The following is a 27,803-nucleotide window of genomic DNA, read 5'->3' on the forward strand; positions in this document are numbered from 1 at the left end:
GGGTATTTAAAAAAAAGGTATTTATAGGACATGAAGAGCAGAAGGCTTGGTTCCTTACCACTAGTAATCACTTCTGTAGCGAAGCAACCCAGGACTAGGTTAATGGTTCGAGCTTGAGGCCAGGGGCATTTCATGGCAGGCTGCACTTGTCATTATTACATATATATTACATATATAATGTATATATACATATATATTACATGTCATTACTTATATTAAAACAAGAACTGATGAAGAAAAAAGTTCTTCTGTATGATGAAGGTCCTGGGGAGGAAGTGCCTTTGTGTCTCAGCTGGTGCTGAACAAGTAACTATTCTACTCAACGCTACAAAAGCCAATTACAGCCACCATGGTGACCGAGGCTGCGTGGGGAGGGTTAACACTCCAGCTCTTTTCTCCTCTCTTTTTTTTTCTAATGAAGATCTCTGTTAATTTGTTTTTTTTCTTTGTAATTTTCTTCCTATAATTAAACTGTTCCTGTTGATTAGCATGAAAATGAATTCGGCTAACCTGAAACATCCCTGAGCCCTTGAAATTTTAAATCTCCTGGCTGTGAATTGCTTCAGCAAGACCAGGAGCTATTGGTTGTGTTTAGATTTAAGACAGATGGAAAACTGTATTAATGGTTACGTAGTAAAATAGCGCTTCAAGAATAATTTGAAAAACTGTATTTAAATAATTCCATCTCTTCCATCTCATTGGTTCAAATGAACTGTAATTAAAATGTAATGTAAATTTCTTATATTCTGGAATTATTTGAAATACAAATGACCTGTTACAGAGGCTCCCTCGGCACTGTTTTTCACCTGGAAATACTGTTTAAACAAGAAGATGAACTGGACTCGTTGCCTGGTTCTCGTCTCCCCGCGTGCTGCGGGGGTTGGTGTGACTGTGCTCCCTGGGGAGATCGCTTTGGGAGGGACAGAAACCCAGTCTACTAGTGGATGTGGCAGGAGTGCAACGATGTGTAAAGGAAGCGGGGCCAGGAGTGAGTTAAACCACAGAGGTTACGGGTTGTGATACTGCTGGATGGAGAAGCTGAGGGTTTTTCAGAGCTAAGATAGAGAAGTGTCATGTATAAAATCACATTTACTTAAGATAGGTAGGTTAAAATATGGAGAAAATTTGTGAGAGCTTTTTTTAAATTATAAGAAACTTCTTTATGCTCTGGAAAAGACAGTCAATTGATAAGGACTTTCTTCTGATTGTTTTCCTTTACAGGCACTTGGGAGGTTATCCAGTGGTTCAGTGCTAAGGCAGTGCTTCGGGAGCATGGCCGAAGCAGAGCTCCCCATCCTGACGTGGAATGCAGCTTCTAATGGTAAGTGTGAGGTGATGTCATTAGCCATTGGAAGGGGCTGCCCAGGGAGGTGGTGGAGTCACCACCTCTGGAGGGGTTTAAGAAAAGCCTGGACATGGCACTTAGTGCCCTGGTCTAGTTGCCATGGTGGTGTCAGGGCAATGGTTGGACTCGATGAGCCCAGAGGGCTCTTCCAACCTGGTTGATTCTGTGAGTGACTGCAGCGTTCTTTTGCCAGCATCCTTGGTGGTAGTAAGGTGCTGTTCAAAATTTTTCTGCAAGATAAAAATTAATTTGATTTTAGTGTTCGGAGGCCATTTATAATGCTATTTAAAATAGCATTATAAACACATTATTTGAGGAAAAGGAAACTTCCGGTTTTCCTCTTTGTGTCAATATGTCTAATGTTCAATAAAGCGATGAACATCAGCTAGAGCTGTCTGATAGCACTGCTTTGTTGTCGTTTTGTGTAACCTTTATTAAAATTTGTTACATTGCATGAAAGGTGTATATATGTTGCATGTGTTTCTAAATGAAGGCAAGTTATGTAGACTGTCCGTGACGTATGCAGGTCAAAATGGTAGGTATTCGTAGAAGGATGGCAGAAACCAGAAGGTACCTGCATATATGGAAAGCACCAGATATTTTCACAGAATCACAGAATCAGTGAGGTTGGAAGAGCCCTGTGGGATCATCGAGTCCAACCATTGCCCTGACACCACCATGGCAACTAGACCAGGGCACTAAGTGCCATGGCCAGGCTTTTCTTAAACCCCTCCAGAGATGGGGACTCCACCACCTCCCTGGGCAGCCCCTTCCAATGGCTAATGACCCTTGCTGAGAAGAAATGCTTCCTAAAAAACATTTTAAACATCTCCACACTGCACTTCCCTATCCATTTGTCAGTTCAAACTGTGTGTACTCGTTAGCTAATTCAGATGTTTTTTTTTCTTTGCTTGCAGTGGGATGCTTGTCTTTGCTTCCATGTTGGATTTTGACTGTGGGAGTTTGATACATCTCAGCAACTGCTGTCTTTCCTCAGCGTCTGAGCTAGAAACCAAGTAAAGCGATGAGGAGATTTGTTTACTGCAAGGTGGTTCTTGCCACTTCTCTCATGTGGGTGCTTGTGGACGTCTTTTTACTATTATACTTTAGTGAATGCAATAAATGTGATGACAAGAAGGAGAGGTCTCTGCTGCCTGCTCTGAGGGGTAAGTGCCAAGTCTATCTTTGAAGGTCATATATGAGGCCAAATAATTAAAAAAAGAATCTATGTTTCTCTGTACTTTCTAAATTATTTTTCCCATTCAAACAGACAAAATACCAGGTTCTGAAGTACTTTGATTCTGTAGTGCTTTAGTGGTTTCTGAATTGCTTTCATTTATCTTAGTGTTTGACCTTTGCCATAACGAAGCCCGAGTCTTCTATGTTTTCTTCATCAACACTAATAAAATGTCTCCAATACGTGGAAGAGAAAACCGAAGTAAACATATTAAGAACCTCTTTTATCAGAAGTCATTTGACCTACCAGAGAATCGATGCTCTATGCTGCTTTTCTCATTTGTGAGAGATACTTACTTGTAAGCTTGCTTTTAAACTCTTAACTCTGGCTGAAGCAATCATTTTAAGAGTTACTTAGATTCCTTCTACCACATGAGAACATTAGGATTGAGTCTCAAATGCAGATGGAGCATAGATTCTTATCTCACTCCAAATATTTTTAGCAATGGAGTTTACTAAAGGGGAGTTCATGAAAACTGAGCCTTGACAGAAGCTACAAGGTTTGGAGTTTGTAATTGCTGATTTCCAGAGCAGTCATTGACAGGACAGATCATGTGCTTCTGTGCATCCAAAAGACACAAGTACCTGCAGTTCAGTACTTGCCATGAGCTTGAAAGTGACCTGTAGAAGCTGTAACGTTGACTCTGGAATGCAGTTAAGACTGTAAATCTATGGGTAATGCACAAGAAGAAGAGGGAGTAGAAATTTATAAAATTATTTATGTTATAAATATAAAATTATATATATATAAAATTATATAATATTATAAAATTATAAAATACAGGTGTTTGTTTTTCGTTGTAACTTAACGTCCTGTTCTTAAGGAGTTTAGGTTCAGCATATGGAAGGAGGAGGATACTTTGAGTCCCTAATAGGATTGGAACAAGATCAGTGAGAACTAGAGCAGCTGCTTTTGTAACGTGTTGACTATAGACAAAAATTGTGTCTGATGCTGTTCCTCTCTTCATGAATACATGTGTGTTAAACTACTGAGCCTCAGTTTTGTCCACAGGATAAATCATGGTCATCCTTCTAAAAGGGCTTCAGGGTTCTGGTTCAGTTGAGTTGGTAACTTTGCAATAATTTGAAATGAAAATACCATTCAGTGATGGGTTTGTCACATAGCAGCCCTTAAAATGTATTTGCAAGACTTCACTTTCACCTTCCAATCATATAAATAGCTACATGATATTAAAAATAAAAAAAATCGGTTATTTTTCCAAAGGAAAAAGATATTGCTTGTTGTCAGTTTTTTTTTTCCCTTTGTAACTGAATTACTGTATTTTTAAACAAATACTAGGCAAGAATGTGGCATATCGTGGGTAAAACAACCCATTTTACCTCTACTGTCAGCAGCAGAAAAGTGATCATAGATTGTTTCTGAAGTATGCATTGGAATTTTCTCAAAATTGATGACATTTTGTGAAATGTCTTTAATCAGTTGCATTTTTTTGCTGTGTAATTGGATAATTTGTAAAGAAAAATATTAAATATTAGACTGATAGATTTTATTTGAACATTAACAACTTTTAAAACAATATAGGTTTAAAAAATATGCATAAACACCTGTCCCTGCCACCACCACTCAAATTTAAATGAAAATATCTGGAACTTAGCAGTATAAATTCACCTTTTTGAGGCTTTTTTTTTGGTCAGCACAATACTATTCAATACTTGACTTTTCTTTTGAAGGGCTCTGTTGCATTTGACTACTTGAAATGACTTTTTCTTTTACATTCAACCTATTGAGCTCTCCGTGCTGTGCCTGTTACAAAGAGGTGAGGTTTCTGCACAGAAATTCTGAAAGCAACACTCCTTGCTGTCAGTTCTGAGAAGAAAGTTATATTGAATATATAACATTATTTCTACTTTAAAGCCAGATAAAGAGGAATATTGAGTCTGTTACTATACTTTGCATATTCTACGTGATCCCGGAGGAATATTTCATTATAATACTTTTTTACAAAATGATGGAAGTGTATGTAAGGTTTGGGGACACTAGTATAGTTTTATTGGAAAATGATTGCGTGCCTTTTTTTGTGAGATTACGGAAATTCTAGAAGGCTTCTGCCACAGAGGAACAGGATAAGAAAAAGGAGAGTTAATCTACTTTATCCTTAAGTTTTTGATTGGTTGTTTAAAAGGGAGGGAGGAAAAAAAAAAGCCAATGCTGTAGAATTTAAAAACACATCCTTCACTGATACCTCTGCTCTGCTTGGTGACATATGGACTTAAATGACAACAATTCCAATAAATAAAAGTCGCTGAACAGTCTCATTTAAAAGATTTTGGTTTTAGGAAAACGTTGTTTAGGAGGTGACAGCTGTTAATTCACTAACCAATGACTTGCATAAATAATTGCCACAAAACCACCTTTTCTCGCTGGCAGGTATCACTGGAGATTTGGGAACTTAGTTTGTGGGGTTTTATGTTAGGATATCCCCAGACCTGAAATGCTGTACAGCCTGTTCCAAATAAGTGTGTGTGTTCTTGAATTCAACTTATATTCCAGTCACAGAATGACAGAATCAATCAGGTTGGAAGAGCCCTCTGGGCTCATCGAGTCCAACCATTGCCCTGACACCACCATGGCAACTAGACCAGGGCACTAAGTGCCATGTCCAGGCTTTTCTTAAACCCCTCCAGAGATGGTGACTCCACCACCTCCCTTGGCAGCCCCTTCCAATGGCTAATGACCCTTGCTGAGAAGAAATGCTTCCTAATGGCCAACCTGAACCTCCCCTGGCGAAGCTTGAGGCTGTGTCCTCTTGTCCTATTGCTGGTTGCCTGGGAGAAGAGGCCGACTCCCACTCAAAGTCAAAGTTCATTTCTCTGACTTTTGGGTTTTTCCAGTGTCCTAAATATTTCTTGTTATATAGATAGTCATACGTATTGCCGTGTCAGTGTGCATATTTGAAAACAAAACAAATCCAGAGTAATTTTTCACATTGTTATGGAGATTTAGCAAAATGTCTTCACTTATTTCTGCTGAAACGATGTGTGTTCTGGTGGAGTAATTAGAAATGCTTTTTCAGCTTCTGTAGCTTCCAATCCAACAGGCTTCTAAAACCTCTTTACAGTAAGTGCCATGAGCTATTATGATGGAAATGTAGTGCTGCTTTTTTTGCTGCAAAGTACCTGCATGGGTGCTATCACCTTTGTCTTTATTAATAGTGTATTTGTCAGTCTCCGAATACCTCTAATTGAGAGTGCAGATTATCTGTAAACATAAAAAGCACCATAATTACAGTATTTCCACAAGGATATTCAAAAAGACACAACAAGAATCAATATGCTAATAGAAATTTGAATTGGACGTGGTAATCCCGTATTTGAAATCACTTAATCCATCACCCTTGTCGTTAATTAGAGAGGAAAGATCTCTTAAGTGTACAAGTGACCAGTATAAAAGCTGAGTGTTATGGGAGCGAGGTGGGTTAGTGGTATGACTCCACACCTCGCAAGTGTTATCCTAATCAACCCCGAGCTGCCTTTCTGTCAAGTCATTTTTAATTGCATTTATTTTTGTGCCACTGTTGAAAGACACAACACATTTCTTAAACTTCCTTCCTACTTTGGAAGACAATTAATATTGGGCAGCCTTTACCAGCCTCTGTTTATCAGTGGCGTATGCAGAAACTGTGAAAATATCCTATCAGCAGGTCAGCGGTTCTGCTTCCCCTTCGTGTAGGGTCCCCATCCAGGGGCTCGAGTTACGGCACTGCTGCTTTCTCCTAACGTTTTAGTGTAGGTTGAATATGCCTTGGGGTGCCTGACGCAGTGTTGTTTGGGGAACGTTGTCTGATAAATCTTGAGGAGGTGACGGAGGAGTAAGTTCCCAGAAAGTGCGTCAAACAGACTATGGGGAAGCTCTTTCAAGAGCAATCAATAACATAGAAACAGGGTGGCAGTCCCTTCCCGTTCCCCGAGGCTCCTTGCATCTTGTAGCAACCTGCTCAAAAGCAGAGATTTCCCTGGAAACTCAGGTTTTATGTTGAGTTTCAGGAAGTTTAAAGTAGGTCTGACCATGCCTGAACCATTTCAGAAGAGCTATGAGAGGTATAGGTTTTATGGAGAGCATCACATCAAGTAGAAGCTGGGTCTGGCTTCTCCCCAAATGGGAATAAAATGCATATTGTGTAGTAGAAGCGGGGCCAGGGCAGCACTTAGCAGCGCTGCTGATAGGAGAGAGCAGGCTGGGGAGAGGGCTCTCCTCTCTGTGCAGCCCTTCCCGCAAAAGCAGGAGGCAAAGCTGACTTGGAGATTTAAAACATCGAGAGCCAAGGTGCACCAGTCAGCAGTTTGCTTAGACAGGGCTTTGAAAGGAAGGAACGAGTTGGCAAGTCCAAAAAAAGCCAGACATCCATAATGTTTAGCTTGTAGGGTGGGTGCACGAGGACTTGAGGAGCCTGGGCACTGAGTAAACTGATGGGAGGCACACCACTGCCATCCCTTGGTTTCTGAAGTTTGAGAGTATTCATGATGTGTTGTGTTGCCTCTTGAAGGACCCTTACTCAGCCTGAGCCAGCTGTGGATTCAGCGTGGCACAGGAGAAACCAGTGCTTGGTTTGTCTGGTGTTCTGACTCGTCTTGGGCTCTTCTGCTCCGTGTCGGTGCAGGATGTATTCCTCGTTTGGCTTCCAGCTAAGAGCTGTACAGCTTGGCCACGTGCAGTGCTAGGGTTAATGACAACAGTGTCAAGGGTTTGTCAAGGATGGGTTTGTTTCTTTCCAAAAAGCTGGTTCTCGAGGTCTCTCTGGGTGGGACTGTTTCTGGGCTCGTTTAGAGCACGTGGGAGTGAACGGGCGAAACAGCAGAAGTGGAAAGGCAGCTGCCCCAGGAAGGGGTTGCAAAGGCAGTCTTTCTCATGCTGTGAACTCATCACGTTCAATCTAATGTTCCCAGCAGGTGGTTCTTCTGAAATGTACAATACAACTGGCAGGACAGGATGCTTTTGGGTCTGTTTGAAGAAGCAGTCTTGCTTTGATAAAAAGCAGAAGTCTCTTTTTTTTTTTTTATGCATGTCCTGGTTTCACTGGGATTTGGTGTCAGTTTGTGGCCAGCCATGGTGATCAAGGCCCTTAGAAGTTAAATCCAGGGCAGCTGGCCCTGGTTGGCCCACAGGTGTGTTCTATATCATTGACATCAAGCTCACTATAGAAGAGAGGGTTTGCTGGGAAGAGGTGGGGGCTTTTCCTGCTCTCCTTGCCTCTCCTCCCTTCTCCCTCTTCCTCGTTGTGATTCCTGGAGCAACTTGCCAGTGATCTGTGGATGAGTATACTTTTGTCTGTTTTGTGTTGTCATTTATATTGATTTCTTCATTTAATTAAATCTGATTAACTTCATCCCACAAGTCTCCCTCTCCTTTTCCCAATTCCCTTCCTCATTCGGGGAAGGGACATTGGGTGAGAGAAAAACTGCTCTTGTTTAGCCCCGGGTGTGGGCTAAACGAAGACAGTGCACAAACTAGAAGTCTATTTACTCAGCAGAATGAGCTTACAGGGAAGGGAATGTTTAAACCATACTGGAACGATGTTAAATTCCAAGCTGTGAGATTAAAAAGGACCTTATGAAGAAGGTGTGGTATGGAGTCAAAGGTGCAGCTTCTCCTGTTGAGCTGCTGTTGATAGGAGGAGGAACATTACTCTGAAAAGTAGAAAGACCTCATGTCTTTTCATCTGCCTCTATGCATGGCCTTCCATCCACAACCTCAAATACTCTTAGAGAATTGTATCATCCCCCAAGTTTCTGCCATGCCAGGAGGGTGTTGGGTTTATTGTGCCTGGTGCAGCAGTTGAGTGAGAGAGGATCTTAACGTGTCTGTAGGCATCTTGTTGGGAAGAACATGCCTTGGAGTCAGAGAGGGGGTTTTGTGCATTTGTTGTTGTGTTTTTCCTTCATTCACGGTTAAGGAATTTGAAATGGAAAAGGACTTTACTGGAGAAAAACCTCTAACTTTTAATTTCAAATTCAAATATGTGAGTTAAATTTAGTGGTTCCTATTTGGAAAGCTGTCTTTGAAGGCAGTTGTTGTTGGCAGTTTTCGGTCCAGATTAAGACTAAAATATGTAGTGAGCTTGGGGGAAGTAAATACTGCTCTCTAAATAAAATGGGGAGCATGTGCCGTGATTGAAACAGTAATTGTAAAGCAAGTGTGATTAATTAAAGTGAGTGTATATGAGTAATGAGGTGAAATTGTAATTTTGAGTGCTTGTCTCTGCAACGTGAATAATGCTTTTAGTGCAGCTTTGTAATGTCAATGTATGTTTTAGATTTTCATGAAGCGGTGACAAATCTTTAATATTATTTTGGTGTCTAATGCTTTTATGCAGATTTTTGTTTCTGTGGCGTTAACTGTTCTCAAGTGCTACAAAAAGGATTTGTCAAGGAATTGGTAGAAATTATTAAAATACTATTTTGAAGAGAACTCAGTATAAGAGGAAGGTTCATTGATTCAAATCCTGCAATGTATTTATGCATTTTTTTAAAGAGAAAAGGTCTGTGTTATGATTGTATAAAGCAAGTGAATGAAACATTTGGATGCTGCAATAAAAGTTCAGGGTTATGGCCAAGTTTAGAAAAGAAGGCATTCATATTTTGGTGGTTCCCATAGTAACATGTTTATCAGATTACTGCATGCGTTGGACTGTCTGCACTAACAATGGGAGCAAATATTTTTAATAGCATCCCATAAAGATTTAATAGATGGAGGGATGAGTGTGTACATTGCACTGAAATCTTGTCACAAACTTGTTGACAAATAAAATCTGAAGGGCTGATTTGGATATTGTGACAACACATTCAGTTTATTTATAGGGCTTCATCACAGTTCAAGAAAAAAGCATTGCTGAAGCTTGAGGGAAAACTTGCATAGCAGATGCCTTTTTCTGATTGCAAACTTAAAAATAAATGGAAGTTGTGTTGCTGAGAGGTGGGGGGCTCCCTGGTTTGAACGAACAAGCTCCAGCCAGAAAATGTCATGTTTTCTAGCACACTGGACTCCCATCCGCAGGGGAATTGGCAGGTATTTCTTCCTGTAGTGATATTGTTCCATAACAGAATCACAGAATCAATGAGGTTGGAAGAGCCCTCTGGGATCATCGAGTCCAACCGTTGCCCTGACACCACCATGGCAACTAGACCAGGGCACTAAGTGCCATGGCCAGGCTTTTCTTCAACCCCTCCAGAGATGGTGACTCCACCACCTCCCTGGGCAGCCCCTTCCAATGTCTAATGACCCTTGCTGAGAAGAAATGCTTCCTAATGTCCAACCTGAACCTCCCCTGGCAAAGTATGACACGTATATCCTTACAGTGTACACGTGCTTAAGCTATAGAAGTTGCTCAAGCCAAAAGTCTAGTGAAGGCCATGCCCCCTCGCTCATCCTTCCTTCTCTCCCACACAATGAGAGGTTCTGTACCACCAGAAAGGTTTATGATTTTTTTTTTCCATTGCTTTTATACTACTTAAGAATTTAGGGTAACAACTTTATGAAAAAATTGGCAAGGGGAAAAAAAAGTCATTGCTTATGTACGCAGTGTTTTGAAATATTGTTAGTAGTTCTGTGATTGAAATGAAGTAAAATCTGTGATATGTTTCCAAATAATAAGAAAATCTGTCAATCAAAGGTTGGTGGGAATGAACAATATTACCTTTATTATACTTCACTGACATTTGGAGTACCTTCCTTATCTTCATTTATCTGAACAAGTGTGTTGGAACCCAACGTGAAAACCTCAGAGATGCTACTGAGGAAAACTTTCTGAGTTATTTACAAGTGTGAAGGATGCTCTGCTTGTTCTAATAAGTAGATACAATTAAAAAATTCAGGTTTGCAGTATGAAAATGTGTGTCAGCATTCTTGTGTATCACACAGTCCATCTTAACTGTGGCCAGTCTTCTGAGCTGAACTGTGTTTCAGTACAAATATCTGGGGAATTGTTTAGTGGATATTGAAAACTGCACTCTTAGCTTGTTGACAGTAAACACAGAAATATTGGAAGGTGTCAGAAGTACTTTCCATCTCTAGCAGCTGACAGAAAAATGGCATGGCAGTGAGAAAATTGAGATTATGTTCTCTCTTGCTGCCAAAAGTTGGATAACTCCAGGGCAGTATGTGGTAGGACTGCATTTTAAAGCTGTCTGGAAACTTGCTCTTGTCAGTCCCTGGGTTATTTGTTGAAATGTAATTTTTTTTTTGTTGTTCTGATACATTAAGGATTTTATAATGATTCTTCTTAGCTTTTTGGTTGATGTTTCAGAAGTAAACTGTCGGTGTGAAAAGCTTATGTGGGTCTGTCCTGTATCCTGAAGGTATGAATGAAATATTGTTAATTTTACGTAACGCTTCAGATTTTAAGTGAGAAGGCGATAAACTGCTGGGTTTTTTGGCTTGTTTATTTTTGTTTTTTTCTCTTGAATATCTCACACTGTTTTGAAGTGTAAAAACTGTATCGTGTTGACAATAATTATCCCTGGTATCCAAGTGCTTTCCAGCTGTCCTCATAAAGCCTGTCTAGAGTTTTCCAGGTGGCAGGTGCTGTAGAGCTTATCAGGTTGTACTGGCTCTTCTTCCTTTAAATGTATCTCACTGTTCTCCCAGGTTGTAGTGGAGTGGGAGTCGGCCTCTTCTCTCAGGCAACCAGCGATAGGACAAGAGGACACAGCCTCAAGTTTCACCAGGGGAGGTTCAGGTTGGCCATTAGGAAGCATTTCTTCTCAGCAAGGGTCATTAGCCATTGGAAGGGGCTGCCCAGGGAGGTGGTGGAGTCACCATCTCTGGAGGGGTTTAAGAAAAGCCTGGCCATGGCACTTAGTGCCCTGGTCTAGTTGCCATGGTGGTGTCAGGGCAATGGTTGGACTCGATGATCCCAGAGGGCTCTTCCAACCTGACTGATTCTGGGATTCTGTGTTTTCAGTTAAGCTTTTCATTATTTTGTTTCATTGCTTCATCTTGGCACCAGGCATGTTTGTCAAGGTGGAGCTCAGGAATGAAGTGTAGGCATAGACGTGTCTCGCTGGTTGGGGGTGCATGTATTTAATAAATGTTTGTATTCTTCCAGTAACAGCTTAAATTTTTATGTCTATAATAGTACAAGAGAAAAATAGTTTTTATATAAATGGTGACAATTTTCTTTCTCTGAGAGTTTGATAAATATTAGTGGTTTTAATGATGTAGGTATAGTATCAAATCCTAAATACAAAACCAGGAACGTGTAAAAAATTGAAAATACTTAAAGGGAAATGATCTTACTGCTAGTTGGATGTGCAAGATGGGCAGGAAAAGGTATCGTCCTTTCTAGAAATTGATACTTTGCACGAGAGAGAGCCAGTTTAAAATGGTGAGTGGCTGAGGGTGCTTGCGACTACACGGTGTATACATGAGTGTAGTTCGGGAGTGGTTTGATTTCGCTTTGTCCCTGATAATTTTCTCAATAACAGCTACTCTGATAGCAAGATACATAAATTGTTTGTGCTGTAAGGCAGAAGAAGGAAGCCAGTCTTCTAGCTGTGTTGAGAAATGTCAAGTCATTCTTAGGAGGATTAAACCCAGAATTTCAGATCTGCTTTCCTTTGGCAACGGCAGAATATTCTTTCCAGTTCCAGCTGCTTTGGAGGATTTTAGATTTTCTGTTTTACTTTTTATGTTCAACAGATGAATCATAAGATTACTGGAAATTCTTCTCAGGCACTATCTTTTCTTTTTTGCAAAGTACCTGTCACCATTTAGACCTACTTGCTTGCAAAATTTATTGACAATCAATACCTCGGGAGAAAACAGTTTTATGAAAACTAAGAAGGACTCATGAAAACCTCATGTACTTGTATCATCAGGAGCTTTTATAGTGGATATTGTCTAAAAATTACGACTCCTTTCTTGTTATTGACGCCACGCTTCCAGACTGTGAATGAAGCCTCATTGATCTCAGGGAAGCTCTGCAAATAGTCTGTTTGCAAGAACTGAGCCTTAAAAACGTGAAGCTCAGGCTGCCACCAGCCCTTCTTAATCCAATTTTAAATAATCTTGAAATTGTTCTACAAATTACACAGTATATTTGAGTCTCTTCCTTGCTGTTTGAAACTTCATCGCAGCAGAGTAGTGTTTCATCTTGCATGAGTTCTGTATTTTAAGAAATACAGCAAAACAGTGGAGAACTCAAGATTACTGAGCAGAATAATAGGTGATACATCAAGTTAGCTCCTCGTATGCTGTGACTTTTCTATTTTGCAAGGAAGAGAAGTAGTTTTTATGGTCGTTTTTTGACTTTTTTTTTTCCTGAAGCAGGATGCTAGGGGAATTTTGGGGAAACTTTGGAAATAAATAGTAATTGTTTTTATCACTAAGAAATACTTTACAATTGTGTTTGTCAGTGTTAGCACAGTATGGAATTTGAATAATAATTGGAAATCCTAATATCTGTTGTAAAGCCACGATTGTTTCTGTATCTGAATGCCTGCCTTTGAGACTTCTCTTAGTAGATCTCGTGCGGAGTGTTTGTGTATGCTGCAATGAAGGTTTGTAGCTACAGACGCTCTCCAGGGCCTTGATTGCCAAATCTGACAAGCTGAAGTGAGCATTCATTTGCATAATAAAGACTGAAGAATCAGAATGAAATTCATCCCAATGTCATCCTTCTTGTCCTTGGGATTCTACTCTGTATTAAAACAAAGAAAAACCAAACCAGGTTCTTACCATCAAGTTCCCATGAAGAAATATGTGTTCATATGAGTGAGATTAATAATACCAGCTGGTATCTTGTGCCTTTTCTGATCTGGCAGCTAGTGGTGACAGGAGGGTGTCATTTACCTTTAGTGTTTGGCTGAAAAGGGCACAAGGTTTAATGAAGAAGGAACTCGGAGGCCTTTCAGGGCTAAGTTGTGTGGCACTGGTGTAATAGTGCCTCAGAGAGAATTTCTGCATCACAGTGGTGTGACTTTTGACACCTCTGGATTGAGTTTTATTCTAAATAGCTAAAAGCTTTTCTGAGGCTAAACAACAAAATAAAATGTATAAAAGAGCAGTTAATTAGTTTATTCAAACTTTAAAAATGATCTGCAAATGTACAGAAAAGTATTTGGTTTTTCATTGGTTCATACACATAGAGCTGTTAATGCAGATACTCAGAAAACCCCAGTTCAGACCTTAAAGACTTCTTGCACATTTTCTATTAAATTTGTGGATTTTTTCCCTTTAAAAAAGTAGAGTGCATTAGCAGTATGTTGCACTCTGCTTTCAATATTACAGAATCACAGAATCACTCAGGTTGGAAGAGCCCTCTGGGATCATCGAGTCCAACCATTGCCCTGACACCACCATGGCAACTAGACCAGGGCACTAAGTGCCATGGCCAGGCTTTTCTTAAACCCCTCCAGAGATGGTGACTCCACCACCTCCCTGGGCAGCCCCTTCCAATGGCTAATGACCCTTGCTGAGAAGAAATGCTTCCTAATGTCCAACCTGACCCTCCCCTGGCCAAGCTTGAGGCTGTGTCCTCTTGTCCTATCGCTGGTTGCCTGGGAGAAGAGGCCGACTCCCACTGCGCTACAACCTCCCTTCAGGTAGTTGTAGACTGCACTAAGGTCACCTCTGAGCCTCCTCTTCTCCAGGCTAAACACCCCCAGCTCCCTCAGCCGTTCCTCGGAGGTCAGACCCTCCAGACCCTTCCCCAGCTTGGTCGCCCTCCTCTGGACTCGCTCCAACACCTCAACATCTTTCTTGAAGTGCGGGGCCCAGAACTGGACACAGGATTCAAGGTGCGGCCTTGCCAAATTAACCCAGTCTATTTACAGGTGCTGGCTCTTCTTTGTGTGGCGATTTAAAGGTTGCAGCAGTGATCGCTTGTCTCTGTAGAACTGCGATTTTTCAGTGCACTTAATTCTAGAAATCCATGGGATGCTGCTGCTTAGGTTTGCCAGTTTGGTGTTTATTTTATAGTAGAATCTTTATTTAGTGTATAGCACTTTCCAGCCGTGTAGCCTTTAATCTAAAGCCCTCAAGTTCTTCATACTTAACGTTATGGGACCTCCATGGAGGTGGTGCTGTCTTAGGAAAAACAATAGAACTGTGTTTTGTCCAAGTTTGTATTGTGGAGCCAGGCAGGAGGTCAGATCCTGTGCTTGGGGATAGATCTTGGCTCCACTAAAGTCGATAAAAGCGGATAGGGACTGTGACAAGCAACACTTAGATAAAACCCCCAAACCACAAAAAAAACAAAAAAACAAAAAACCAACCTAAACCACATATGCCTCCATCAGATCACGTCCTGTGCAATTATTCTGGTGAATTCAGCTCTAAGTATCGTAGGCTTTGCAAGGAGATAATTCTGCTCTCCAGAATGTGTTGAATTACAAGACCAATATTCCTTGTGTAATGTTGATATCTGAAAACCAAATAAAACTTTAATCATAAAAGACTTTGTCCATTAAGTGATAAGAGCTCTCTGTAATAAAAACTTGTCAGTCTTTCACGGTTTAGGAATAATTTAACCACGTTACATTCCCTTGTTTTATACTCTATATAGTAGCAATCTCTATATTTGCTACTCCAGTGGAACTCATAAGTTTAGCTACAGCGTATTGGGGCTTAGCGCTGGTGGGTTCAGCAGTTGCTTCCACTTTTGATAGTCTTAAAACTTAACTGTATTAAATGATCCTATTTTAAACTTCATAAAATGTCAATTTGCCTCATTTTGCTGCTCGGTGGAAGTCGTAACTCTGAGTCGAATGTGCCGTGACTCTGCTAGGGGCAGATGTAGTGGTTGGTAGGAGTGTGCTGACAGTCTTGAATTGCTCGAGGTGAGGAGCTTGTGGGTGCTTTTGTGGAGCTCGTGGCTTGTTTTGTCATCAGCATCGTGGTGGAGTCGGGTGGTTCTTCCCCGCTGGGCCAGGCGCATTCTGGGCGGGATGGGTTGGTGGGACCTGTCTCTCTGGACTGACGTTAGCCCTGGGGTGAGCCAGGGGTTGTCTCCTTGAAGGAGGAATGGAAAAGTAGCTGCATTGAGCAAAAATGGGGTAGGAAGCGGCTTTCCTTGACTTCTTGTTGGTTTTTTGACTACTCAAAGGTCTGTTCCTGTTTTGAAGGTTAAAGATCTGTATCACTGATAAACGTTTTATTCAAGCATTTAATTTAATTTCCTCAAGGATGCTGTAGCTGAAGGTATTCATTATTTAGGTATCCATTTAGTCCTGAGAGTTAGGTACTTTAATCCTTATTATATGACATGACAAGACAATGAAATTGACATATACGCTGTGTAAAAAGCATTTATATTTATATATTATATTTGCTATACTTCAAGAATCCCTTAGTTCTTTTGAAGAAGGAGTAATCGGGTTGCTCGGTTATGGATGCTGAGCTGCGACAGTTCGTTTTCCTCACGCACCCCACTGAGGCAGGGGGGAAGAGTGCTGGAGGCATTTGTGGATATTCAGAAAGAAAGCAGAGGGATAGGTTTGGTTTGGTTGGGGTTTGGGATTTTTTTTTCTTTCATTTGGGTTTTTTTTTTTACTGTATGTTGACAATTGCTAGGAAGCTTGCGTCTACCTGTAGATAAAAATTTTTCTTACAGAAAAAGCACATAGTTTTTTTTATATGTTATTTGCTGCTTTGTTGCAGTTTTGAAGGTGCTGGTGTTAAAGGAAAGCATTGTGCTGCCTCTACAGTGGGGATTTCTTGAACTGTCTTTTAACTGCGGGTTATGTCATCTTTAATTAAATGGTTATGCTTGAAATCATTTGGGGAACGTTTGTGACTTTCTGTAGGTACAGAAGTACAGAGTTGCTCTGACATTCTGAAGGTGTACTGAAAATAAAAAAGAAAAGAAAGAGGGGAAAAAAAGCCAGAGTTGTGAGCCACAAATTAGGCAAGGCAGATGCTACAATAGTAAATGCTGTTTATCACAGAATCAGTCATGTTGGAAGAGCCCTCTGGGATCATCGAGTCCAACCATTGCCCTGACACCACCATGGCAACTAGACCAGGGCACTAAGTGCCATGTCCAGGCTTTTCTTAAACCCCTCCAGAGATGGTGACTCCACCACCTCCCTGGGCAGCCCCTTCCAATGGCTAATGACCCTTGCTGAGAAGAAATGCTTCCTAATGTCCAACCTGACCCTCTCCTGGCGAAGCTAACACATTTATGTTGTGTTAAATTTTATGGCATGATGACACAGTAAGTCTCAGAGAAAAGAACTGCTTCCCCACAAGGAGATCATGCATCTCAAATTTAACTTCTAAACTAAACTGGCCTTGGTGTATTGATTGTTAATGCTAGGCCATGGTACAAGGAGTAAAAAAAAAATAGATCATTAAAATGTACTAAAATTACTCATTCAGGAAGTGTGATGAACGTACATTCTTCTTTCGAAGACTCTTAAGTCTTGTCTTTAGGCTAGACAACCACGTTCCTCTGGTCTTGCATGATTCATAGAATCATAGAATCATTTTCCTTGGAAAGGACCTTTAAGATCATCAAGTCCAACCGTTACCCCAGCACTGCCAAGTCCACCACTAAACCATGACCCTCAGCACCACATCTACATGTCTTTTAAACGCCTCCAATGATGGTGACTCCACCACTTCCTTGGGCAGCCTGTTCCAGTGCTTGACAACCCTTTTGGTGAAGAAATTTTTCCTAAAAAAAATTTAGTTATCTGAAAATTAGTTTGTCTCTAAAAAGCATAGTTCCTTGATAATAAGGAATCGCCCGTTTCTGGAGGTCGGCATTACCAGAACTTGATTTCTCAAGTGTTTCATGATTGTTTTGTACCTCCAGCAGTTCTCCTTCTGCATCTTCCCACGTGCTAGGTGTTGGCAGCGCCATTGTGACTTGTCTTCTGTTTGTAAGTTCCGCAGCTCCTGGGTTCTTTGGACATCAGAGGAAAAATGGAAGAGGAAAATCATGATAAAAGAACAGTTTATAGGTCAACTGCACGTGAAAATGGTATGATGAGAAAATAATAAGCATCAAAGACATTAGGACTTCTTTTCCTGAGGACTTTCAGGTGCTTTTTGTAAACAACAGAGAGATGGCCATTTATAAAATAAAACTAAAAATACCCCAGCAATTTTAGGAGTAGGAGTTAATAGTCTGTTTCTTTTGTAATGGTGTAAGATATAATTAAAACCTCGTGCCGGCATGAAAGCGTAATTGCTAATGTGAATTATTATACCAAGGAGACCTACAACAAGGGAAAGTGTCAGGCGTTCGGTGACAGTTTGGAGCTCCCAGCTCTGTATTTTCAGATTCCTACTGCTTTTATAGTCAGAATTGTTATACCATAAATGTGGAAAAAGAAGGAAAAAACCTTGCTAATTATCACACAGGGTACAGTTATAGCAACTTCTTGCAACAGCCTAAGTAGATAAATGCTACCATCAGTTTCATTTGTAAGTCTTAATTTTAGCTCACAAATAACTGTACACACACTTTATATTAAAAATGCCTTTGGCTTTGAGCTTTCCCTAATTAAGGGTGGCATTGATAGAGAGGCTGGATTATGTGAAAGGGTCATTAGCCATTGGAAGGGGCTGCCCAGGGAGGTGGTGGAGTCACCATCTCTGGAGGGGTTTAAGAAAAGCCTGGCCATGGCACTTAGTGCCCTGGTCTAGTTGCCATGGTGGTGTCAGGGCAACGGTTGGACTCAATGATCCCAGAGGGCTCTTCCAACCTGAGTGATTCTGTGATATGAAGAAAATAATATAAATAACAAATTAAGTCGAACTAGTTGTAAGATCTGGCAGTGGGACTAGCTGTCTTTGGAGCTCAGGGGCAGGATTTCAGTCAGTTCACCCCAATCACCTCTTGGGTTTTGTTTTTTGCTAGTTAAAACTGACCTTATTCCTCTTGTTTTGAAGATTCGGCCGTGCTTGGGTGCTGCTTCTGTGCCTGGTGCAGATGGAGCTGAAATTCATCCGTGCCTTGCTTGTGCCAGGTCTGAAGTGCCAAGAATAATATTTTATAGATATAGAGGAGCAGCGTGAGGCTCATTAATGCTTGGAAACGTTATCGGCTCTTGTGAGGAGAAAAATATTAACCTTATGATGAAACAAATAGTATCTACATTAATTTTAATTTAGTTTTCAACCTTTGTGGTTGAAACCACAAAAGTTTTCAACCTTTGTGTCCTTATTGCTCTTCTGAAACCTTTTGAAACAAGTCTCCGTAGCTCCTCGCGCTGCAGGAAGAATTCAGGCCTCTTGGTGCTTGATTTCACTGTGCCTACGTGAAAGTCCCCCGCGTGTCACAGCTTTAGTCAGTATTTCTTCCCTCGTGTTAGAAATGTTTGTTCTTAAACGGGCTCTCTTCAGGGAACACCAGTAATTACTCTCATTGTTGTTAGTTACTTGTTACTGTAGTTGGTGGAGCTGCTGATGGGTTTGAATTTGTTTGAAGTCTTTTAATCTTTAGACCCTCTACTACACGCTACCATACTGCTGATGCTAACACATCCATTAATTTAGTTAATGCTTTACAAAATCGACAATTTTCTCATCTGTTGCGGCCGTACGTAACTGCTGAAACACACACAAGATGTCACACCCCCACAAACCTCCTCAGAAGAATCAACATATTTATGTATCCTCTGAACGCAGTCTGTCTGTTTGCTCGCAGGCTTCGTGCTGGGCTGAAAATAGATCTCACTGGGTTTTAGAAGCACATGTTTAAAACATAATTAAACTGAGTTTGCATAGAAATGTCTTATTCTTTGCCTGCACACGTGCATGCTCACGCTCATTCCTCGCCTGTGAAACCCTCTTTGCTTTTTGAGTTCGTTTCGTCCGAGAGGGTGGGTACTGGGACCAGTACTGCTCAATATATTCATTAATGACTTGGATGAGGGAATAGAGTGCACTGTCAGCCAGTTCGCTGATGACACCAAACTGGGAGGAGTGGCTGACACACCAGTGCTGCCATTCAGAGAGACCTGGACAGGCTGGAGAGTTGGGCGAGGAGAAATGTAATGAACTATAACAAAGGCAAGTGTAGAGTCCTGCATCTGGGCAAGAACAACCCCATGTACCAGTACAAGTTGGGGACAGACCTGTTGGAGAGCAGCGTAGGGGAAAGGGACCTGGGGGTCCTAGTGGACAGCAGGATGGCCATGAGCCAGCAGTGTGCCCTGGTGGCCAAGAAGGCCAATGGCATCCTGGGGTGTATTAGAAGGGGGGTGGTCAGCAGGTCGAGAGAGGTTCTCCTCCCCCTCTACTCTGCCCTGGTGAGGCCGCATCTGGAATATTGTGTCCAGTTCTGAGCCCCTCAGTTCAAGAAGGACAGGGAACTGCTAGAGAGAGTCCAGCGCAGAGCCACGAAGATGATTAAGGGGGTGGAACATCTCCCTTCTGAGGAGAGGCTGAGGGAGCTGGGTCTCTTTAGCTTGGAGAAGAGGAGACTGAGGGGTGACCTCATTAATGTTTATAAATATGTAAAGGGCAAGTGTCATGAGGATGGAGCCAGGCTCTTCTCAGTGATATCCTTGAAGGGGCAATGGGTGCAAGCTGGAACACAAGAGGTTAAAAATATGAGGACGAACTTCTTTACGGTGAGGGTGACTGAACACTGGCACAGGCTGCCCAGAGAGGTGGTGGAGTCTCCTTCTCTGGAGACATTCAAAACCCGCCTGGACACGTTCCTGTGTGACATGATCTAGGTAATCCTGCTCCAGCAGGGGATTGGACTAGATGATCTTTCGAGGTCCCTTCCAATCCCTGAGATTCTGTGATTCTGTGAGATCTGATCAGCTTTGACTACTGGCACTTCAGTATCTCCTTTTTCTCTGATTTTCTGTTAGCATCTTCTGCATGGGGTGGCTGAGAACTAGTTACAGTGATGCTTCAGAACCAGTTCTTGTCGTACAGTTCTAGTTGCTGTCGTCTTGCAGTTGGGTACGTTAGTTCCTGTCATTCCTGATACCGGGTGTGCTCAGTGATCGTTCCCAGCGAAGGACTGAGGAAGAAACCTGCTGCTTATATTCATAGCAACTGGATGGCACTCTCCTGTCTTGTCATTGCACAGTCCAGGTAATTCATTCTAGGCAGCACTAATGGAAATGTGTGAAATTCGTATTTTAGGACATTTCAAACGAAGTTGGAGTCATGTGAACAGCATATTGTAGTTCATTGGTTTGATGCAGCTAATGCATATTTTATACGGACTGAGGTAAGTATGGGGCTGTGATTTGCATGCAGTGAATTGGACTAATGGAGAGATTGATAGACTTTTTTTTTTGAAGTCTGATTCTTTCCCTGTTTATAAACCAAAACTTTCTCTCCTGCAGGCATTATGTGTGTGCTTCCATTCTAAGGGTAGGTCGCTTTGGGTTTGGAAAGCCAACTCGTAGTGGTGTTCAGGTGCACGCTTGAATTTTCCCTTTATTTTGCCCTTAGGAGACTTCCCAGTTTAAGCTAAGATTGATTATTTTTTCCACTTTTATTTCTCTTTTTTTCCCCTGTGCATCTTCAGGATGTAACCTGTATTGGCTGAACTTCACATGTCACTTTCTGTATAGACTGCTCACTTGACTGGTGCACCTAGATGGGAAATTGTGGATGAATTCAGTCAAGGATGGGATGTGTTACTGTTATGAAAAGGATAATTGGGTCCTTTCTTCATCCTTAGGCAGCTTTTTCTAATAGAATTAAGATGGATGCGTGTGGCCTGAAAGCTGATGTTTAAAATTTGATGCAAATAATAAAACCTGCAGAATTTAATGCTTGCAAGTTAAAAAAAGCACCTGTTATCCTACAGATCATCCTGTTGTGATTTAAGACCAAATCTAATGTCACTTCCTATCTGCTTGGCCCTTAACCTCCTTATTAATTCATGAACGGGAACTGATGGTGATGTCTTCTGACAATAGGAGTTCTTCAGGAGGTATCCTGATGGTACCACCGTAAATGAAGCCTTTTGTCCTCTCGTTCTGCTCGCCACCCTTTGGTGGCTGGTGTGGGGGCTGTGGTGGAGGGGGCTGCGATGCTCCACTCCCCTCTTGTGCTCCTCCCTCTGGGTCTGACAGTCACTTGTGCCGGTTCTGGAGTCGATTACAAGTTCTGTAGCTTGTGTGGTGGAGTCACTGTCCCTGGAGGTGTTTAAGAAAAGGCTAGATGTGGCACTTAGTGCCATGGTCTAGTTGCCATGGTGGTGTCAGGGCAATGGTTGGACTCGATGATCCCAGAGGGCTCTTCCAACCTGACTGATTCTGTGATTTACTCTTGTTAACGGTGTGCTTTGCTTGAGGAACTGTCCTTTGCTGAGTGACTTTGCAAATGCACAAAAACATCTGTCACTTACTCTGTGTTCTACGAACAAAGTCAGTGGCCATAACATGAAGAATCACAGGTATGTATTTGTTTTATTATTTTATAGTTATTTTCTCAGTTGAGGGGTGCAAGTCTAGAAATGACCAACTTAAATCTAAAATTCAAAAGGTATCACTAGACCAGTGTGATTTACTGTCTGTGGGAACTGTCAGTCTTCCCTTTTTCTTTCTTGTAAATCATGAGTTGCAGTAATTTTTGACACGATAGTACAGGACTTATTACAGCCTCCACAACTTAGTAAGTTTAAACTAGTCGTAAAAAGAAGATTTATTACCGAGCAGACACCATGATTTAGGTCAACAGGCCTAGGCAGGGAAGCATTTCTTCTCAGCCAGGGTCATTAGCCATTGGAAGGGGCTGCCCAGGGAGGTGGTGGAGTCCCCATCTCTGGAGGGGTTTAAGAAAAGCCTGGCCATGGCACTTAGTGCCCTGGTCTAGTTGCCATGGTGGTGTCAGGGCAATGGTTGCACTCGATGATCCCAGAGGGCTCTTCCAACCTCATTGATTCTGGGATTCTGTGATCGTTGCTGTTGGGGGAAAATGAGGTTTTTACCTGTAGTGGAAAAGGACGAAGTGGTGTTTCCAACTTCCCCTTTTAGAAATTTCAGCCGTTTAATAATGTATGAAGACGACTGGAATAACTTACTGACTAGACAGTTTCTGAAACAGGAATCGTTTGCAGTGTTATTTGTTGCTCAAAACCAAAGTGCGGGCGTTGCAATGGGAGTGCAGGTAAGGAAGGTGAACATCTGGGGTGAAAAACAACAACAACAAAAAAAGCTTGGATGATGAGTCCTTATATCTTCTGAGTGTTGCCAGGCTCGTTGGTGCAGCAGTCCCTGTGCAGCGCCTTTACTGAATTGTTAAATAAATTGAATGCTTTGAAATCTTTTGGGCTCTGCTTTTTCCCCCCTTCCTTTATCTTGGATTTTGTGCTTTCTATTCTCCACCAAAGACCTCAGCACTTCGAATAAGCCCTTGTGAGGGGGTTTTCATTTCCAAAGGAGGCCTGTCTCTGCTGGCAGATGATGAAAAACGTCTGCAGGCAGAATGCTGGAAAAAATAGCATTTTTATTCTTCGTGGGCACGCTTCGTGTTACTTCCATTATCCCCGCGAGCACCAAGATGGTCATTGAAGAGATGAGCTTAATTCTTGTGCTTGGAGGTAAGGCTATTTTTGATAGACATATATCGAAAATATTTGAAATCCTCTTCAGTAACTTAAGCAAAGCTGCTGAATCACTGCTCCTCCTCAGCTGCAGCTGTTAGTTAGAGTTAACTGAAGCACCGTGAGGCGCGTACAGATGCCTCCTCCGAAAAGCATTACGTACAGCTCCTGCGGAATTACACGAGTGTGACAAGGTGGAGACGTCTGTGGAGAATTGTAGATTGCTTTGGTTTCAAGATGTTGAAAGATAATCACAGCAGAAGAGTTCTGCTGCAAATGAAAGCAGCCTTGCTTGCTGTAACTAGAAGCATGTGAATTTATGCCCTTGAAGGACAAAAGCTTTTGTATTTTTTTTTTTTTTTTGGTGCTTGATTCAAACCAACTTGACTTCACTGGGTGAAACCTCTCTGTGGGGAGAGACTAAATTACGTAATTCAAAGAATCAATGAGGTTGGAAGAGCCCTCTGGGCTCATCAAGTCCAACCATTGCCCTGACACCACCATGGCAACTAGACCAGGGCACTAAGTGCCATGGCCAGGCTTTTCTTAAACCCCTCCAGAGATGGTGACTCCATCACGTTCATCTGAACGTGAACCGTACGGCTCCCTGCCCAGGCAGGCAGATGATGTATGTGCTGATGCCTCGTTACAGAGAGGTGGTCCTGGTCTTCTGGATAGGGTCTGCAAAGTCCTTGGAGATAGTACAGACCCTTCAATAGAGCTTTGGAGGCAGAAAAACAAAGAATTCCTCTTCCAAAAGATGGTCAGACTGAAGGATATCACAAGGACAAACTTTCTTCACCTTCTCATCACTACTTTTCCTCCTCAGAGACATTAATCCTTTTTTTTGAGGAATTCCTTCATTCCTTTCCATTCATGTTGCTTTTCTCGAGGAGAAGGACACGGGCCAAGCTTCTTTCTGTGCTTCTCACCTGTTTTTCCACAGTTTCAGCAGTCACGCTCACTCTTTTTGCCTTCTCCCTCCTGCTATTTAGATAAATTTGTGCCCTCTGCCTCTTCCAGCAAAAAGGAGGCAGAATTTATTTCCATGAACTGTTTGCAGCTTGAGGGACCAGCTCTTCACATTGCCATCTCTGAGGAGCCTCATCGTTTCTCCAGAAAGTGACGATAGAGTTTAATTACCAACCATTAATCCCAAATATTTCATGCTCGTATTACACTTGACATAAATAGACCTTATGAAATGTTGCTGCATGTAAAGGTGCTACTTCTGATCGAAGGGAAGGATAAAAAAATATATCAAATAATACTGTAAAATGTTCTTTGCTCAACTGAAGCATAAACTAGAACTGCAGAAACAAAGTTTCTGTGCCCAGAATCTGTAATATTTATTTTTTAAAAGCCTTTTATGTAAATTTCTGATAGGTTGTTCTGGTAGATGTGGTGCTGGAGGACATGGGTTAGTGGTGAGCTTGGTAGTGCTGGGTTAATGGTTGGACTTTATGGTCTTGAAGGTCTTTTCCAACGTAAATGATTCTATGGTTCTGTGGTTCTATGGCAAGCCCTGATGGCTGATTTGTTTGGAAAAATCACAGATTTTTCCTTCAAAAGTCACTTATCTGTGCATTTAGTAGAAAAGGCTTTATTCTCTCAGCTTTTTTTTGTTGTTCTTGCAAAAATAAATATTTTAGTTGCTCTTCAGCTAGTAAAGAAGCCTTCATAAGTAAGTCAGGATATTAAATATCAAATTTTTCAAAGTAATTTTGATAGTAAAGATGAAAAGTGAGTGTGATGGCAGAAAAATAACCCCAAGATGCCTTTGTGAAGATAAAAAGGTAATGTTGGGACGTGGCATAGAAGTACGGAGCCTGAAAGGCACCGTGAGCCCCAGGTCCTGCCCAGCGCAGGAGCCACCCGCTGCAGGGTTTTGCTTATTCATGAGCGTCAGAGGACAAATTAATCAGTATTAATTCATCAGCCTCAGTCAAGAGGCTGATTTAAAGTGTGAATGTAAAATGAGTTTAAAAAGAGGTGTTTCTTGTTGTGTTGGTTGATACAGCATCCAGGGAATAAGGAGCTGGGAGGGAAACTGGGCTGCATGCTGGGGCTGGAGGAGGAAACTGGTGGTGACTCTGTCATCCTTTGTCTAAAGCTTTTGCTTTAGAACAGTGATTATAATAATTTGCATACGTGGGATGTTGCCTTTTTCACATTCTGTTTCCTAAAAAGGCAGTCTGTCTTGTTTATTTTTGTATGCTTGTATGAGATGATACTATAATTTCCTTAAAATTCAAAATTGTATAAATATTTCTCAAAACTAGTCTCTAATAATAGGTAAAAAATACTCTCTCAGGGTTGGGACGCTGTGTTTTACATGATGGATTTTTATTTTTTGTCACTGAAGATTAATTGTTTTATTTACTTACAGGGATGGGATGATGCTATCACGTGCCTGGTAGTTAAAACTAAATAAAAAACAGAAGTTGGTTAGAATTAGTTTAATATTAATGTTCTTAAAATATTTTCATTATCTATCCAAGTGTTTTCCAAACCTTTTCTGCCTGCAGAATTTCACAGGGAGTCTGGAATCCTCATGCCAATCTCTCGAGAGTAGTCACTTGCTGTCAGTGTGATTGCAACCAAAAATGCACGTGAACGGATCTGGGTTTTTTTAGTCATTTTAGAAAAGAACTAGATATAAATTCAGATCCAGACAGAGATAAAACGGCGGAGCAGAGAGGAGATGGTGATGTGGGATTAATTTTAATGTTCCTCAGTGAACACGGAGAGTTGCGGAGGTGAGGAGTAAAGCTGCCGCCCGCGTCCTCAACGTTGGCTCTTGCTCTCTTGTGTTCCAGCTGTTATTTCTCGAAACCAAGAGGGACCCGGCGAGATGGGCAAGGCCGTGCTCATCCCCAAGGACGAGCAGGAGAAGATGAAAGAGCTCTTCAAAATCAACCAGTTCAACCTGATGGCCAGCGACTTGATCGCCCTGAACCGGAGCTTGCCCGACGTGCGGTTGGACGGGTGAGTCCCCGCGGGTCTCGGGGCCGCCTGTGGTTTACATTGCAGCATGTAATGAGTATCATTTCACCTGGAATAAGTAATTATTCTTTTTTCATGGCAAACTTTAAGGTTTTAAAGTGATAAAAATATCAATGTCAACTTTATAAATTTTCTTATTAATGCTGTCAGCATTTAGAAATCAACACTTTAATGCTGGTGAAGAGAAGATGCTCCCAGTACCAAAAACTGCCTGCAGGATGTAGTTTTCTTTTAGTTTTATCCATAGACATTTCTGGAATAATCAGAATTTTATAGAACATCTTTCAGAATGTTTTGTAACAATATTAAAACCGAAGGGAGTTTTGTGGTTGGGGTTTTTTGGAGGTTTGGTTTTGTTTTTACATATAGTAACTTATAATCAATATTTTTGAGTGAAGCCTGAAGTCTGTGTGGTGACTTTGAGGCTGTGGAATAGCTTGGGGTTGTGTTCCACCGAGTCCATTGAATTATTTTTAATGGAATTTAAAGTCACAACAGTGGGCTTGTGTTTACACACGTGTGTGATGTGAAAGCACAAATGTGTGTGTTTATTTTGAAAACCTCTGGGCAACCTTTCCAGTGTTTTCTCATTTTCCTCTTCAGATAGGTGCTTTCTGTACATATTCTGTCTTTAGGGACTATTAAATGGTTCTGAAAGCCAATTTATAACGCTTTGCTGTTAAGGAAGATTATGATTTTATGGTTAAAGATCAGTGTAACCAAGGTGTAAATGTGTTATATCAGTGTACGGCTGCTGTCAGCAGTCCTGAGCGCTGCTCCTCTAGAGAAGCCTTGCACGAGGTGGCCAGGATGGATGCAGCGACTTTGTCTTGGGCTGGTTTAAGACTAAGATGCTGGAAAAGGAGCTGGATGCCTTTTGCTCGGTGACGTCCTCTTCCTGCTCCTGGTGGTTTCAAGTATAGGCTTAAAGCAGAAAATGATGTGTCTGACTTCCCACACCCTGTCTTCAATGAAAACAAAACCTCAGCTTACCCATTGCTCCTGTGCTTGGAAGGTTTTACGATTTCCAACTGTGGTTTAGCCCTAAATGCAAAGTGTCATCTCCTGGTGAGGTTTCCCACTGCCTTTATCTTTGCTACAATTATTCAGATTTGTGCATTATAATATTATGTCCATGTCACAAATGAATGCCTACAAATAGACGTAAGGATTCTGATAAGAAGCAAATAGCCCAAGGAAAAGAGTCGTCTTGTAATTTCTCATTCTAGAAGTTCATTCTTCAGTTTCGCTACAGTACATTTATTGGCAAAGTCACACAGAATCAATGAGGTTGGAAGAGCCCTCTGGGATCATCGAGTCCAACCATTGCCCTGACACCACCATGGCAACTAGACCAGGGCACTAAGTGCCATGTCCAGGCTTTTCTTAAACCTCTCCAGAGATGGTGACTCCACCACCTCCCTGGGCAGCCCCTTCCAATGCCTAATGACCCTTGCTGAGAAGAAATGCTTCCTCATGTCCAACCTGAACCTCCCCTGGCCAAGCTTGAGGCTGTGTCCTCAAGTCATTGGGAAGAGAGCACTGAATGGGAAACAGTACACTGACATGGTAGTTTTTCATTGTTGTGGGGTGTATGTGAATATATTATATATATTTTATATATGTTATATATAAATTTTTATATATAGTATATGTATAAAATTAATCCATTCCCATTCTGTTCCTGTTCTGACCTTCCTCATTCCTTTTCCCTCTTCGATCCTTGCTGC

The 27,803-nt window shown here is 41.5% G+C and overlaps 1 protein-coding gene across 1 annotated transcript in view; it reads left to right on the forward strand.

Annotated features, from left to right (window-relative positions):
• Window positions 1-27,803, forward strand: part of GALNT13 (polypeptide N-acetylgalactosaminyltransferase 13) — a 93,299-nt gene that overhangs the window by 12,596 nt on the left and 52,900 nt on the right. Inside the window, exons 2-4 of the mRNA XM_068407408.1 lie at window positions 1,222-1,321; window positions 2,263-2,511; window positions 25,887-26,055. Of these exons, the coding sequence (XP_068263509.1) occupies window positions 2,370-2,511; window positions 25,887-26,055 (311 nt within the window). The 5' untranslated portion in view covers window positions 1,222-1,321; window positions 2,263-2,369. The remainder of the gene's footprint in view (window positions 1-1,221; window positions 1,322-2,262; window positions 2,512-25,886; window positions 26,056-27,803) is intronic.

Source organism: Nyctibius grandis, chromosome 9, assembly GCF_013368605.1.
Source record: "Nyctibius grandis isolate bNycGra1 chromosome 9, bNycGra1.pri, whole genome shotgun sequence".
NCBI classification, from domain to species: domain Eukaryota; kingdom Metazoa; phylum Chordata; class Aves; order Nyctibiiformes; family Nyctibiidae; genus Nyctibius; species Nyctibius grandis.